This window comes from Gossypium hirsutum, chromosome D07, assembly GCF_007990345.1.
Source record: "Gossypium hirsutum isolate 1008001.06 chromosome D07, Gossypium_hirsutum_v2.1, whole genome shotgun sequence".
NCBI lineage: Eukaryota > Viridiplantae > Streptophyta > Magnoliopsida > Malvales > Malvaceae > Gossypium > Gossypium hirsutum.
The window spans coordinates 738,170-752,182 of NC_053443.1; the positions used below are offsets into that span (position 1 = coordinate 738,170).

Sequence of the window (14,013 nt, forward strand, 5' to 3'; positions counted from 1 at the left end):
AAACCTCTCCGGCTCCTCACAAATTTGATATTTAGCAAATTGGATTTTGAAGGTGAGCAACTCAGCACAATTAATAACGACGTTCACTCTTTCCGTCAAATTATCCTACTTTTGATTATTGTAATAACAAATTTAATCATCAATATTTATACATACTGTCAATTGGATCTCAATTCTAAAAAAATTAACAATCTTTTTAGAAATCTAAAAAAAAAAATTAATTTTTTAAATAGAATTAAGATCAATTTGACAAAACTTGTAAAGATTAATGACAACTACACCAATAAAAAAGTAAGATACACTGACGGAAAAAAAAGTGAATAACGTTATTAATTGCCTTCAGTTAACTTTTGAAATTGATAATAACTAAATTGATCTCGTTTTCTTAAAACGGATTAATTTAATCAATATCAAAATTAGGAGGGATTGAGAAGTGTTTTAACCCCTCTATATATACATAGGTTGCGTCGGTGATGAAATTGCTTTTAATTAATTCAATTGGTCAACTATTAATGATGGTTTTGGGTCATGTAAATCCGACAAAGTTAATATATAAATTCTAAAAACAAGATGATAATTGGACTGACATTCATTTTCGTTGGACAGTCGAACGATAATAATTGTTCTTAGTCTTACCTAACGAACTTTGGTTTGGTTTGAAGTTAAATGTCACAATGTTGGCCTATGGTTGACTACATTTCTCTCTCTCTCATGCTATGCTCGAAGACCGACGGCCCAAATTTATTCAACTTTCATAATCATCTAAATTAAGCTAAATTACAAAATTTTAATTGCTTCATCTTTAACTCTAAGACTGCTTTTTCGAAAAAAAAACATTATCCCTACTACTTTTTATAATAATAAACATAACAACTGTCATAATTTTATTGAAATTGATATTAAAAATTATTAATGGAACAATGTGTTTTTAGAAAAATTTATATTTTGTAAATCAAATATCAAAATATTATATTTCAATCCAATGATCCAAATAAGTACTAATTAATCTTACACTCTTTAAACCAAATATTAGGAGCAAAATCAAAAATTTTATAAATTTTAAAAGAGTTAAAATATAATTTCACCATTGTATTACTATTAGCTAACATCTTTGTAAGTTATATAAAGGATTAAATTAACATCTTCTCATATTTGAGAGGCGAAAGTGAATTTTTATTATTATAAGTTTATAATTTTATATATTTTAAGGGGGGAAAATGCAATTTTTCAAATTTTTGGGGGCCAGAGATCTTGCCTATCCCTCTCGCCGCCCCTGAAAACCTTCGATTTATGAAAAGTAATATTAATTTTGATGATAAAATTAGTAGAATGTAAGATTATTTAATACATTCTTTATTTGTCTTATTTAACTTGAATGTACTCTAATTTAAAATGACTAAATTATATTTATAAAATTTGCTTATTTTTTTATTATATACCACACGAAGGTTGAATCTTATAGTATTAGTAATTTCATATATTCTTTCTGAAATGAAAAATGAAAAGACTAAAATTTGGAAGAAAAGATAGATAATGGGCTTGTCTCTTAATCAAATTGACAAGTAAAATAAAGCAGAAAAACATGTTTTTAATTATTATTATTACATCATGTTATTTTATGATTTAAGGGAAATTTTGATCGAATGTTAAAAATGAATGGTCAATTATATTATCAATAAATTTTCTGATTGAGTTGATATTAGAAGTTAATGAGTACTAATTCGATCAGGGAAACTATAAAAATGATTTTTTTATTTAAAATAAACTATATTATTTTAGGGCACTTTAGTCTTTTTAATTAAAATAATAATATATGCATATAGTGAGATTTAAACCTATGACAATCACATTGGAAAAACTTTATTTATGACTCAATCAATGTTTTATTTTAAATTATTTATTCCTTTTAATTTTATCATGTACACTTTATTACCTTCATAAAAATAAAAATTCCTAACTGAGTTGGTGTCACGAGTCAACTAGACACCAACTTGGTTAGGAAGATGACAAAAATAACCTTCTGTATTTAAAATAAGTTATATTATTCGATAACACTTTAGTCTTTTAATTAAAAATAAATAAAAATATACATGTAGTGGTATTTAAACTCGTGTTACTTACATTGAAAATACCTTACATTTATCACTCAACCAAAATTTTATTTTGATTTATATATACATTTGAATCTTACTATGCACATTTTATTACTTCTATCAATTGATAAACTCAATGTAATCATATTTATCCAAATATAGGAATGTGATTTCGTGAACCAAACACTTTTCTTTTTAAAGCATTATAAGTATAGTATGATTAAAGTACAAATACAAATATATATCTGAGTAATCACAAGTATCAAACTATTATAAATAGATTGTTCGAAAAATCATAAAAATCACAAGTATAATCAAATTATTAAACATAAACAAACTAAAAAGTAGTATAATCCATATTAAAGTTAACAAACAAGAACTTGAAGTGTTACGCATATAATATAATTGCATATGGCAAGTCTCAAATTTAGATATTTAGGACCGAAGCCTTTGCCATGCTCAACTGAGTAAGGCCTCATTGGCAAAGAAGGTTAACTAAAAGTGGGATATTAGCCACCCGCAAAAGCCCATTTCAACAATGAATTTAGACCCAAATTAATAGATAAAATCCAATTAAATATCGGATCATAAAAAGCCCAAATCGTAGTTTTTCCCCCAATTCATGATTTTTTGAAAAATTAAGGAACCCTAGAATTGTCTCACTCCCAAAACCTCCCTTAAATCTTCCATTTTCCATTTCTACTCTCTTTTAATTTTTTTTTGAAGTAATAATTAAAAAAATGGCAATATTTCGAGCAAGACGAGTTTTATGGCGAAGCTTTTCGACAATTTCTTCTCATCCTTTACGTGTCTGCATCGTCGGAAGCGGTCCCGCCGGCTTCTACACTGCGGAAAAGGTTCTACACCGCCTATCAATAATGGATTTAGCTTATTTGATTTACATTTATTCAAAATTTTCTAATTCGAACTAATTACAGATATTGAAGACTCATCAAGGATCACAAGTTGACATTATTGATCGATTACCTACGCCTTATGGATTAGTACGCTCTGGCGTTGCACCTGATCATCCCGAAACTAAGGTCCGTCTTTGAAAAAAAAAAAAACTCTCCTTAATTGTTTTTAGTAGAATATTGTTGTTAATTAAGCTTAGTTTTGGTATAATGCTTGTAACAGAATGTGATTAATCAATTCTCTCGGGTTGCACAAAACGGACGGTGTTCTTTCTTCGGGAATGTTGCTCTTGGATCTTCGATTTCTTTGGTGGAGCTTCAGGAGCTTTACCATGTCGTAAGAACTTTGTGACATAGTTTACTGAATGTTGTTAACAGAGTTAATGCTGTTTTTCTTTTGGTATGTGGATTAATTTGATGCATTAGTGGATTTAATCCAACAGGTGGTGCTTGCTTATGGTGCGGAAAGTGATAGACTCGTAGGCATTCCGGGAGAAGTATGTTCGATGGAAATTAGAGTTTTCTTTATACAGTTTAAGTGTAATGGGTGTTGCTCATGGTTTTATATGTAAATCAATTTGTTTTATAGGATTTGAAAGGAGTACATTCTGCTAGAGAGTTTGTTTGGTGGTATAATGGGCACCCAGATGGAAGAAACCTGGACCCTGATTTGAAGAACACTGATACAGCTGTTATCCTTGGTCAGGTACTTTTTGTGATTGCATTATAGCATACTTGGTTGGTTGTTTTAAGGTTTTTTATTCTCAATTAATTGCGAAAATTGGGAGTAGTTATTCAATTATAGTTGGACTGAGCATGGTCCCAATTCCTTGGGGAATCAAAGACACATGAAAAGGATTTGTGAGGCATTAGTTAGTGACTTTGTTTTAAGGGCTATTGTGATAAAAGGATTTGACCAGAGTCTGATAAGGATTTGACCAGAGTCTGATTGGTTCCAAGTTCTCAACAAATGAGATTTGTGTAGTCATTCCATGTTCAGCTATGCTTTTGAAGGCATTCAATTGGATATGTTCAATGAAAATAATTAAAACTTATAATTTATGTATGTATTTAATCTTATCAATTATGTTCGTACTTTGCGGGGATGTCAGTTAGTCTTATTTTTATTCACGGGCAATGCAAATCCATTATTTTCGATTCTTTTCCATTCTGCACTATTATGTATGGATTTGATCCCTGATATATGTGATATAGAGAGCTGCAGTTGTATAACTTTTCAGGGAAATGTAGCTCTTGATGTTGCTCGTATCCTTCTACGTCCAACATCTGAATTGGCAATAACTGATATTGCTAGCCATGCTTTGACTGCTTTGGAACAAAGCTCTATAAGGTTTCTCACCTCTTCCTTTGAATCAATTGCATAAATCTTTTAGCCATTTATCAGATCTTTAAACTTGATTCTATTACAGGAAAGTATATCTGGTTGGAAGACGTGGACCAGTCCAAGCAGCCTGTACTGCAAAGGAGCTCCGAGAAGTTCTTGGTAATTCCTAAGAGAATGGGTCTAGGGGATGCATTTTGTTCGTAATCAGTATGTCTAGAATTGTTTAAATTAGTGTATGCTGTTTGGCCAGCAATATGAGATGCTGCTAATGCTGAACTAAAGTTTCATTCACTGTAGATTTTCAATTGGCAAACCGATAATTTCATTTTTGAACTGATTGTGTTGGATTATTTGTATTTGTCAACCTGATCTTTGTTTGGAAGTTGGACGTGGAATACTTAAAATTGTATGCTTTGGATGAGTGGTGCAGTTTTTGTGTCAATGCATTGATCCATTTTTAACACTCCATGCTGGGTAGTTTGTGGTCATCGATATCATACTCTGATCATTTGCAATATGACTTATTGCTATATTTCATCTTAACTCTATGGGTTATTGATACTTTCAGATCCTTGCTGTTAGCGGGGGTACACTATTGTCCTAAATCTGCAGAACTTAGAGAAGTTTTTATTATTTTGGCAGGTATTAAAGATTTGTATATTCACATAAAGGAAACAGATTTGAAGATAACCCCGGCTGATGAGGTACATCTTACCTTCAAATGCTTGTTGGTTTTTGATACTAATGTTCATCCTTTCAAGTTTTGAACGTGAGACCTCCAAGTTGAAAGTTCCTTGGTCTAACATTTGGTTATTTACAAGGGGATGTTGTAGGTCAATTTTGCCACTTCGTTAATAATTATTGTTAAAAAAGATACCTCATATCCTGTTTGTTGCTTCTTCAGCTTCTCATCCATTCTATTTATGTTTTTGCCATCTACATGCTGTCTTTTTTTATGAAGGAAGAAATGAAAAACAGTCGTATTCATCGGAGGATTTATGAGTTACTCTCTAAGGCAGCAACTGCAGGACCTTCCCAACCTAGTTCAGGTCAACGCGAACTTCATTTTGTTTTCTTCCGTCAACCTGATAGATTTCTAGAATCATATGACAAAAAGGGATACGTTTCTGGGGTGCACCTTGAGAAGACAGGTCTAAAAGGTATCTCTTTGTCATTGGCTCTATGCTTTCTATGATATACAAATTTCATAAATAGCACTGTACTGTATCGGGAGATCATCTACATTATCTTTTTAAATCTGTGAAACAGTCTCGTTAAATAGTTTTCTAAATTGGTCATTTATAACTTCATCTTTTGTAGGTATTGGCTCTGGAAAACAGATTGCCATAGGTACTGGACAATTTGAAAATCTTTCTTGTGGGTAATTTCTTTCTTTTTCATTTTTTTTCCCCTCCCTGGATGTCAAGCTTTAACTTTCAAAATATGCAATTTCCATCTACAACATTGATGTTTTCCCCAACACTTGCTTATAGATATTTTTATTATTAATTCTATCCTAATGTGTTTTGTTCTATATTACGACGTAAAGGTGCATTACTAATTTCTTTTTTAAAAGGCAAATTATTTGACTTAAAACGAGTAACACCCCCCCCTTTTTATAGTTGCAACATCCCGAAAGATGTTCATCTTGTTTCGGGAACCTCATGCTAACTATGTTATGGAACTGTACGGTAACATGTACTTCTTGTAGGATTGTGCTAAAGAGTATTGGCTATAAATCGGTGCCAGTCGATGATTTGCCATTTGATAATCAGAAAGGTAAAGGAAAAGAATAGCTTTAACTAGTATTGTTTCCTGGCCAGTTCAAGCCTTTCTTAACAAATACGAAGAATAAAGAAAAAGCTTATTATGCTATATTTCTCCAGGTGTGGTTCCAAATGTTAAAGGTCGAGTTCTAAGTGACAATTCTGGAGATCCTACATCATTTGAGAATGGATTGTATGTCTGCGGGTGGTTGAAGAGAGGACCAACCGGCATTATCGCTACGAATCTTTACTGTGCTGAGGAAACTGTAAGTTCTCTCTCATTTCGTGTTACCCGACTTGCATGTCTTTGCTAACTGCACCATTGTGATGGTAGGTCGCAAGTTTATCAGAAGATCTTGAACTAGGTGTCTTAGCATCAACAACCAGGTTGCCGAAACTTGGAAGAGATGGACTCCTCCAGATTTTGGACAATAGAAATGTCCGAGTTGTACCTTTCAGTGCTTGGGAAAGAATAGACAAGGAAGAGAAGAGATTAGGGAGTTTGAGAAATAAACCAAGAGAGAAATTGACCTCAAGGGAGGAGCTACTGAAAGTTGCTGGCTCTGAATGAATGTGCCCTTTTATGTGGTAAGTCACTCATATCCTTTTCCCCAAACTTTTATACCATATATAGGTATAATATAATATATATACATTTTTTGGGTGGAAAGGAGAATAAAGTATATTGTCAGTGCTCCTTGATAATTTGTTCGGCTTGAAGGAAACTAATTTTTTAACCTTCACTCCAGCATTTTTGAAACAAAATAAAGAAACAGATGTCAACTTGAATTGTTAGAATTGAATTTGAACTATGAACCGTGTTTATGCCGATTTGTATAATTTGTTGAGTGAAATGTTTGTATCTCGAGTCCTCTCTAACAGCCAAATCCTTGTAGCATCCTCTAGGCGGCTAGCTGCCTCTACACCCATGCCGGCCTCCTCCCTTTCCCTTATCTAGCCTCACTCTCCCCTCTTTCTTCCTCCTCCCTCTTTTGCATCGTCCTTGCTGCGTCCAATGTCGGTCACCAGTTTTTCCAGTATAAAGAGGCCACCTTGGTCTATTGCAGGTCCCAATGCTCCAAATCAGGTCTTTCGATCTTTAAGCTAACGTCAGTCTATGTTCTGACTTTGACATCCCAAAGACTATTGTCGCCAAGTCACTTTCATCCTTGATTTCACTGAGTGGGTTAAGCGTGCAAGCGTTGGTTGCTATCGTTTTTCTTTCTCGGCTTGTTTGTTAGTCGCCAAGTTTCTTAGTATTTGGATGCCTTGTTAGATTTTTTGGTGTTTTTTACAAGAAGGTAAACACGTCACGACTTAGGGGTTCTATATCAAGTTTTTTATTTAATTGTTGTTACTTCTATTACATAAAATGCTTCATATACTGTATTAGCGACATAAACAATTTCATTGATAAAGCTTCAATCCCCAATCAATACATGTGGATTATTTGCAATTTTATAAAATCCAAATTTTTACATTTTTTTTGGAGATGGATTTAACACAATTTAGACAAACTTTTAACTAAGTTGACAATTTTTTTTCATATTTGCTTCGAGACAGTGTTTATTAAATTCACATGTTTGATTTAAAATCTAACTATTATTATTTGGATTCAAACTCCAAATTAATTAAATTACTTACTGTATATTTGAATGTGCTAAATATCTTACAAGTAGTAAATCCAAAATTTTTAAAAAAAAAACATTTAATCTATATTTGTCATCTCTAAAAGTAAAATAGATTTAAATATTATCCAAATCAATAACAATTGAATCCATGGTCCTTTCTAATTATTTAATGACATTTTAACAATTTTTTCATATCATTAATACATAATTTTGATAATTTTTACATTAAATCCAAACCCAAATCCTAAACTCCAATCACATACTCAAACCTTAAATCTTGAATCCTAAAGCCAAATTTGAGTTTAAGATTTAATATTTGAGTTTAGAGTTCAAGGTTCAAGACTCTAAGTTTGAAGTTCAAGGCAAAAAAATACAAAAATTATGTGTGAATGACATAAAAAAAATTACTAAAATATACTTTATACAATAGCATCTTACTGAAATGTATCAATGAATATGCACAAATATTCAAATCTACTTTATCCATTAGCATCTCCAATTGAAACTATCGTTTAGGTTTTGGCAAAAACAGATACAACTGTTGCTCCAACCAGATTGGGAGTCGGTCGGTGCACCAGTTTGGAAAAAGATCAAATTACTCGAAAATTGGTATAGACCAGTTGAACCAAAAATTTTTAATATATATTTACTTTTATGAATTTTTTAATGATTTATTTAATCAAACTAAACAGACCAATCTGACAGGTGAACTCATGGCCTGATTGGTTCACCTACCGGTCCAGAAAACCTAGGAGAATAGACAAGATTTGGAACACAGTAATAGCTAAAAAGAGTGATTGCACTAATACTACAACTGAGGCTATTCAACAAAACCCTAAACTACATTTAAACAAACTATCATCATAGCTGTCTTCTTCATACCCCAACTACAAAATCCATCAGGCTGTCTAGTTCTAACTAAACTGGGAAAATTCTATTTAACATGAAACATGTTCACACCACATACCGATAGGTAATATAACGACCAGCAGTCTCGCTAGGCCTAATTATCTTCACCACTTGTCCACGCTTCAGCCCGTAGTATCTTGCGATCGGATCACTCACCTGGATACGCGGCAGCTGCATTCATTCCATTCCACAAACACAATGATCATACACATTAGTTTACTTTTGGCTATAAAACAATGGATATCACGTTGGCCAACAAAGATTTGTGCAAATCACTTTAGAATACTCTCATCTAACACTATACAGTAATTAAGGTTACTATATATATGGTTAAAGTACCTGGGAAGTCTCTGTATTATAGGGACAGTATCAAGTTAGTCCCTCTATTATTAAATGGATCAATTTAGTCCCTATAATATTAGAAGGAATCAAATTAAGTCCAAATTGTAACAGAGTTAACATTTACTGTACAAAAAATGTCATTTACTGTTTAACAAGGTTAAAATATTTGAAGTTTTTATGGTTTTGTAAATGAAATCTTTTTTTGGGAATTGAACAGATTTCATTTACAAAACCATAAAACTTTTAAATATATTAGCTTTGTTAAACAGTGTAAATGACCTCTTTATGCAATAAATGTTAAACTTTTTTCCAATTTGGCCTTATTTGATTCTTTTTAATAGTATAGGGTATAAATTGATCCATTTAATAATAGAGGGACTAATCTGATCAGATCCCTATAATAGAAGGACCTCTCAGGTTCATTCACCCTATATGTACTGACCTGTGTTTCCTTTACAGTATATCTTTGCAGCAAAGTCTTTTTCTCCTCGGTAGTAAGCACCTGATGCTCCGGAACAAGAGAATGTTCTTTTACATTGACAAGGAGCTCCGTTTCCTGCACCATTGAAGTTCAAAATAAGAATCACAATGAGTAACAAAATTGGAGAAACAGATTTCAAGAGAGGAAAATGTGGATCCTCGTGTGGTATTGCAAAATTTGTAACATACGGCAATAATCAGATGAACTTAGCCATTTGGTCTTAGCGATTACACCAACTTGATAAGCTTGAGAAAGTAAACTTAATTAGATGAATCATTGCCCTCATAGCTTTCCTTCATAGAAGAAAACACACCAAGAATCCCGTTTTGACAGAGATTGATTAGTGTAAGTCCTTCACTACTAAGCATAATGATGACCTAAAGTGGAACCCAAATATCATAAAAGCGATAAATTTTGACCTGGAAAACCTCCAAGTGGAATTTGGAAGAAATTTCATTGATACAAGTCCGAGCAAAGGGAGTCAAATTTTGTTGCACAACCAGTATAGCCCTAAATACATTCTCCGATTTCATGCGGTTGGTATATGTCTTCATTGTTTTCACACCAACCTTGGGTTCTTCAGGAAAGAAAACATAGATCTAGTACACAGAAAAGTAAAACCCGTAAATTAATGAGGCTATGGATAAAGACAAAGGTGAAAGCATCTAAGAGATCCTTGTACTATAGGGACTTTATCAAATTAGTCCCTCTTATTTAATGGATGAAATTAGTCCCCGTACTATTAAAAAGAATCAAATAAGGCCAAATTGGAATAGAGTTAATATTTAACTTTATCATTTACTGTTTAACAATTTGGACTTATTTGATTCTTTTTAATAGTATAGGGACTAAATTGGTCTATTCAATAATAGAGGGACTAATTTGATACAGCCCCTATAATACAGAGATCTCCCAAATACTTTAACCTAAAGACAAGTGTGGGTAGAAAACTTCATAAACAAGAACAAGTCATTAAACACTTATTCGTGCCTTATTACTACAAATTCAAAAGCAAAAGATAAATGAATTGAAACCAGTTGTTAAAATTGTATTGAAAGTGGAGAAATATTTGAGAACACCTGATCAGAGCTATCGTTTCGCTTAGCTTTATTAATAACCAGATCCTCCCTTTTCATGTTTTCGCCGAATTTGGAAATAAATTGTTCTCTAGACATGTTAATCTCGAAATCTCCGACGAAGTAATCTCTGTCTTTCAACAACTGCAATACCGTCTTTCGGATACGAAACAACCTCCTGATTTCATCGTCTGACAGAACCATTTTCGTCCCCCAATTTCTATAGTCCAACAGTAACTAACATCAGTAACAACACACGAGCAAAAGAAAACAATGACAACAATCACAATCATAATAAAGCTAAACATTAACCAATGATTTTAATAATAGTTAAACTGGGAATTAAACCCTAAACCCTAAAACTAATTAGTAGGCATCAAACAAGAGTAAAATAACGCAATAACAGCAATCATAATAATATTATAGTTAAAAATTAACCAGTGAATTGGATAATAGTTAAGCTGAGAATTAAACCCTAAACCCTAATACTTAAATTAAGTAGTAGGCGTCAAACAAGAGTAAAAATAACGCAATAACGACAATCATAATCATAATATAGTTAAAAATTAACCAATTAGTTCAATCGAAGTTAAAACAAAGAATTAAACGAAACACTAACACTTACGAAAAAAAAAATGAAACAGAAACAAATTGAATGCGGGAAAAAACGAATTATCAGCGTGAGAAAGAGAAAAGAGACGAAATATACCAATAATAACGAGAATTGCTGAAACCCTAGGAGAAAAATTCTTCTAGTGTGCCAATGTGAGGAGAAAGTGTTAGAGTTTTCGATGAAGAAAATTAACAGAGGGAAAATAAAGGTGAAGGCTTTAAATACTTGTGAAAGTAAATAATTAAAAAATAAAATTTAAAAACGAGGAAGATTATATGGGCTCGGCTCGGCTCGGGGTCGGCTCTTGAAAAAACAGCCGAGCTGGTTAAGCTGGACTTTTGCAATTTATGGCCCAATCCTTTTCGGGCCTTGCTTTATAAAGAAATATATGTATTCTTTTTAAAAAATATATAAAAAATAGGGAATGGGTTTTTTTAGATTAAATTATTAATTTAATTATATAAAAATAAGGTAAAAAAAGATTATTATGCAATTAGACAATACATTGAATAACTATTATCAGAATTAACTATTACAAAGTACGATGAAATTGATAATTGGAATATATTTAGATCTATACTAAAATAAATTTAAATAGAATTCACATATGATGACACTTAAACCATAATAAATTTGAAGATGACTAACATATAATTTATACGAATAAGTAACATTTAGTTCCTGGATTTGACAAATTTTTTGACCCGCAGTAGACCAAGTTGTTAAAAGTTTTGTCAAATTCAGGTAATATTACTTTATTTCTAATTGGTTTAAACGACTAACACATAATCTATAACGTCTTTCTTATTTACGTACTTTTTTTTTTGTCAAAAGTGATACTTAGGCTTTCGTTCCGTTAATATTTTAGTCAAGTGGTTTGTCTCTCTTAAATAAATCCACTAACCAATTGAATTTTTACATGTGTCAAAATAACCGCATTTCTTCGACAACTTTTTTAACAAAATTGATTTTAATATTTACGGAAAGAAGAAGCGTTGAATAGAGGGGGGGGGGGGAAGAAGATGAAAGAATAAACGGGGGAGAGGTGAGAGGAGGAAAATAAAATAAAATAAAATAATTGAAATTTTGACATGTGTAATAATTTAATTAGTTGATAGATTTTTTAATAGAAATAAATGATTGGACTAGAAATTTAACCGAATGAAAATTTAGGTATCTAAATGAGAAAATACTATAAATTGGAGGCCATTTTTTCATTTAAGCCTTTCTAATTTATATAGGGCGTGACTCATACTTAAAATTTCAAAGCTTTCACAACCTCGACATTACTATTAAGTCAAAGCCACATCGTCTATTTAATTTTATTGATGATTTGAGATTTTGGTTCGAGTCTATCATGCACAATTGCAATGCATGAGTCTTCACCCTACTTTGTGCATGTGCCATGTGTGAGTGTTCTTCGATTCTTTCTGGTTAGGTTTGGTTATTTTCAAATCTTCAAAATTTAAAAAAAAAGTACTGATGTATTATTATTAATAATTTATTTTTTAAAAATTAAATAGGTTTTTAATTATTTCATAATACAAAATAAAATTATTTTTAATATGATTCTTAAACTAATTATAATCTCTTAATCTATAATTTATAACCTATAATATAAATAAAAGCACGAGTTTAGAAAAGAATTGAACTGACAGAAATACCCTTTATATTCTATCATATTACTAAATTGATATTTGAAAATAAAAATAATATTTAATTTAAAAGTATTAATTAAAAAAGTTGGCGTAAAATAAAAAATTGTGATAGTTACCCATTTAAAAAATAATTTAATAGAAATTGTGATAATTATATAATTAGAAATAATAAAAATTAAAATTAAAATTAGATAAAAATAAAAAATTAAAGTTAGTAATGATATTGCAAGAAATCGAAATCCCAGTGGCTTTTTGTACTCTTTTTTTTAAACAAATTTAAAAATGAAATTACACGTTCAATTATAATTATTTTGGGCACGTGGCAATTAAGTTGATCAATTATAACAAAATATATTCTCACCCAAAAAAAATCATATAAAAATAAAAATTCAGACGATCGCGTAAATAATATGTTAAGCTCAACCGATTTGTGATTAAATAAAACAGAATAAAATAAATGTTTTGTAGAATAATAATTAGATCGTTATTTTTCGTACACAAGTGATCGAAAATAAATAAAAAAAGGGTCAAATTATGGTATTCTCCCTCTATAATGTTTAAATTAGAAATTTAATCATTAAATTTTAATTTGACATGATTCGATTTATGTACTTTTATAATAACACTAATTAGTTAAAATAGTTACATTAAAGTATTCATAGTTTTTTTTATGACATTCTCTTATAACTCATCGTGTTTATATGAAATGTTTTGTGCATGATTTTCAAAATTAAACCAAATCAGACCAAATCATTAAATCCTAATAAAGACACCAAAATAAAAAATTAACCATCAAAAAGATGATTACACAAGGAAACAATATTTATTGAAATTTCAAACCAAAAGATTTGGTAAATCATTTATGGATTTTCTAAATTAAAATATGATATTTAAGAAACAATGGGGGGATGTTGGTTTTCTCAGTGTGGTATTTTTAATGTCATATGTTTGGGACCAAATTCTTTGACACTCACATTTCCAAGTCACCAATTGGTCCCTTAAAATAGGATTTTATTTTTTTATTTTGAAAATATTTGTTTTATATTTACAACCAATTTTTTTTAAAGTCATAAATAATATATTCAATGAATTCAAACTAGAAGAAATTCAATAAAAAAAACTTAAATCATAATAAATTTAGATAATATCCACACATAATGAGACTTAAATCCAAAATAATAATAA

At 30.8% G+C, this 14,013-nt stretch overlaps 2 protein-coding genes across 3 annotated transcripts; one reads left to right on the top strand and one right to left on the bottom strand.

The window, feature by feature from the left end:
- Nucleotides 1-2,706: 2,706 nt before the first annotated feature.
- On the top strand, nucleotides 2,707-7,536 carry LOC107932944 (NADPH:adrenodoxin oxidoreductase, mitochondrial). 2 transcript variants are annotated; one of them, XM_016865071.2, is made up of 14 exons: nucleotides 2,707-2,950; nucleotides 3,032-3,136; nucleotides 3,231-3,344; nucleotides 3,451-3,504; nucleotides 3,597-3,713; nucleotides 4,249-4,358; nucleotides 4,438-4,511; nucleotides 4,995-5,056; nucleotides 5,314-5,512; nucleotides 5,673-5,733; nucleotides 6,064-6,131; nucleotides 6,239-6,384; nucleotides 6,453-6,706; nucleotides 7,186-7,536. In XM_016865071.2, the coding sequence occupies exons 1-13, from the start codon at nucleotides 2,834-2,836 to the stop codon at nucleotides 6,687-6,689; spliced, it is 1,464 nt and encodes a 487-aa protein (XP_016720560.2). In that variant the 5' UTR covers nucleotides 2,707-2,833; the 3' UTR covers nucleotides 6,690-6,706; nucleotides 7,186-7,536. The 2 variants fall into 2 exon arrangements, with proteins under 2 accessions (XP_016720560.2, XP_016720559.2); XM_016865070.2 differs by having other exon boundaries at nucleotides 6,453-7,479.
- A 994-nt stretch (nucleotides 7,537-8,530) lies between these two features.
- Nucleotides 8,531-11,423, bottom strand: LOC107932939 (DNA-directed RNA polymerases II and IV subunit 5A). Its single transcript, XM_016865062.2, has 5 exons — nucleotides 11,267-11,423; nucleotides 10,561-10,777; nucleotides 9,901-10,080; nucleotides 9,443-9,556; nucleotides 8,531-8,829 (listed from the first exon to the last, which is right to left on the bottom strand). The coding sequence occupies exons 2-5, from the start codon at nucleotides 10,759-10,761 to the stop codon at nucleotides 8,704-8,706; spliced, it is 621 nt and encodes a 206-aa protein (XP_016720551.1). The 5' UTR covers nucleotides 10,762-10,777; nucleotides 11,267-11,423; the 3' UTR covers nucleotides 8,531-8,703.
- Between the last annotated feature and the right edge of the window lie 2,590 nt (nucleotides 11,424-14,013).

Coding starts and splice junctions, on each gene's coding strand:
- LOC107932944 (XM_016865071.2), top strand. CDS start 2,834: ATGGCAATATTTCGAGCAAGACGAGTTTTATGGCGAAGCTTTTCGACA. Junction 4,359..4,437: donor TTGGAACAAAGCTCTATAAG/GTTTCTCACCTC, acceptor ATTCTATTACAG/GAAAGTATATCTGGTTGGAA. Junction 5,057..5,313: donor AGATAACCCCGGCTGATGAG/GTACATCTTACC, acceptor TTTTTTATGAAG/GAAGAAATGAAAAACAGTCG.
- LOC107932939 (XM_016865062.2), bottom strand. CDS start 10,761: ATGGTTCTGTCAGACGATGAAATCAGGAGGTTGTTTCGTATCCGAAAG. Junction 10,081..10,560: donor GAAACGATAGCTCTGATCAG/GTGTTCTCAAAT, acceptor TCTGTGTACTAG/ATCTATGTTTTCTTTCCTGA. Junction 9,557..9,900: donor TCCACTTGGAGGTTTTCCAG/GTCAAAATTTAT, acceptor TCAATGGTGCAG/GAAACGGAGCTCCTTGTCAA.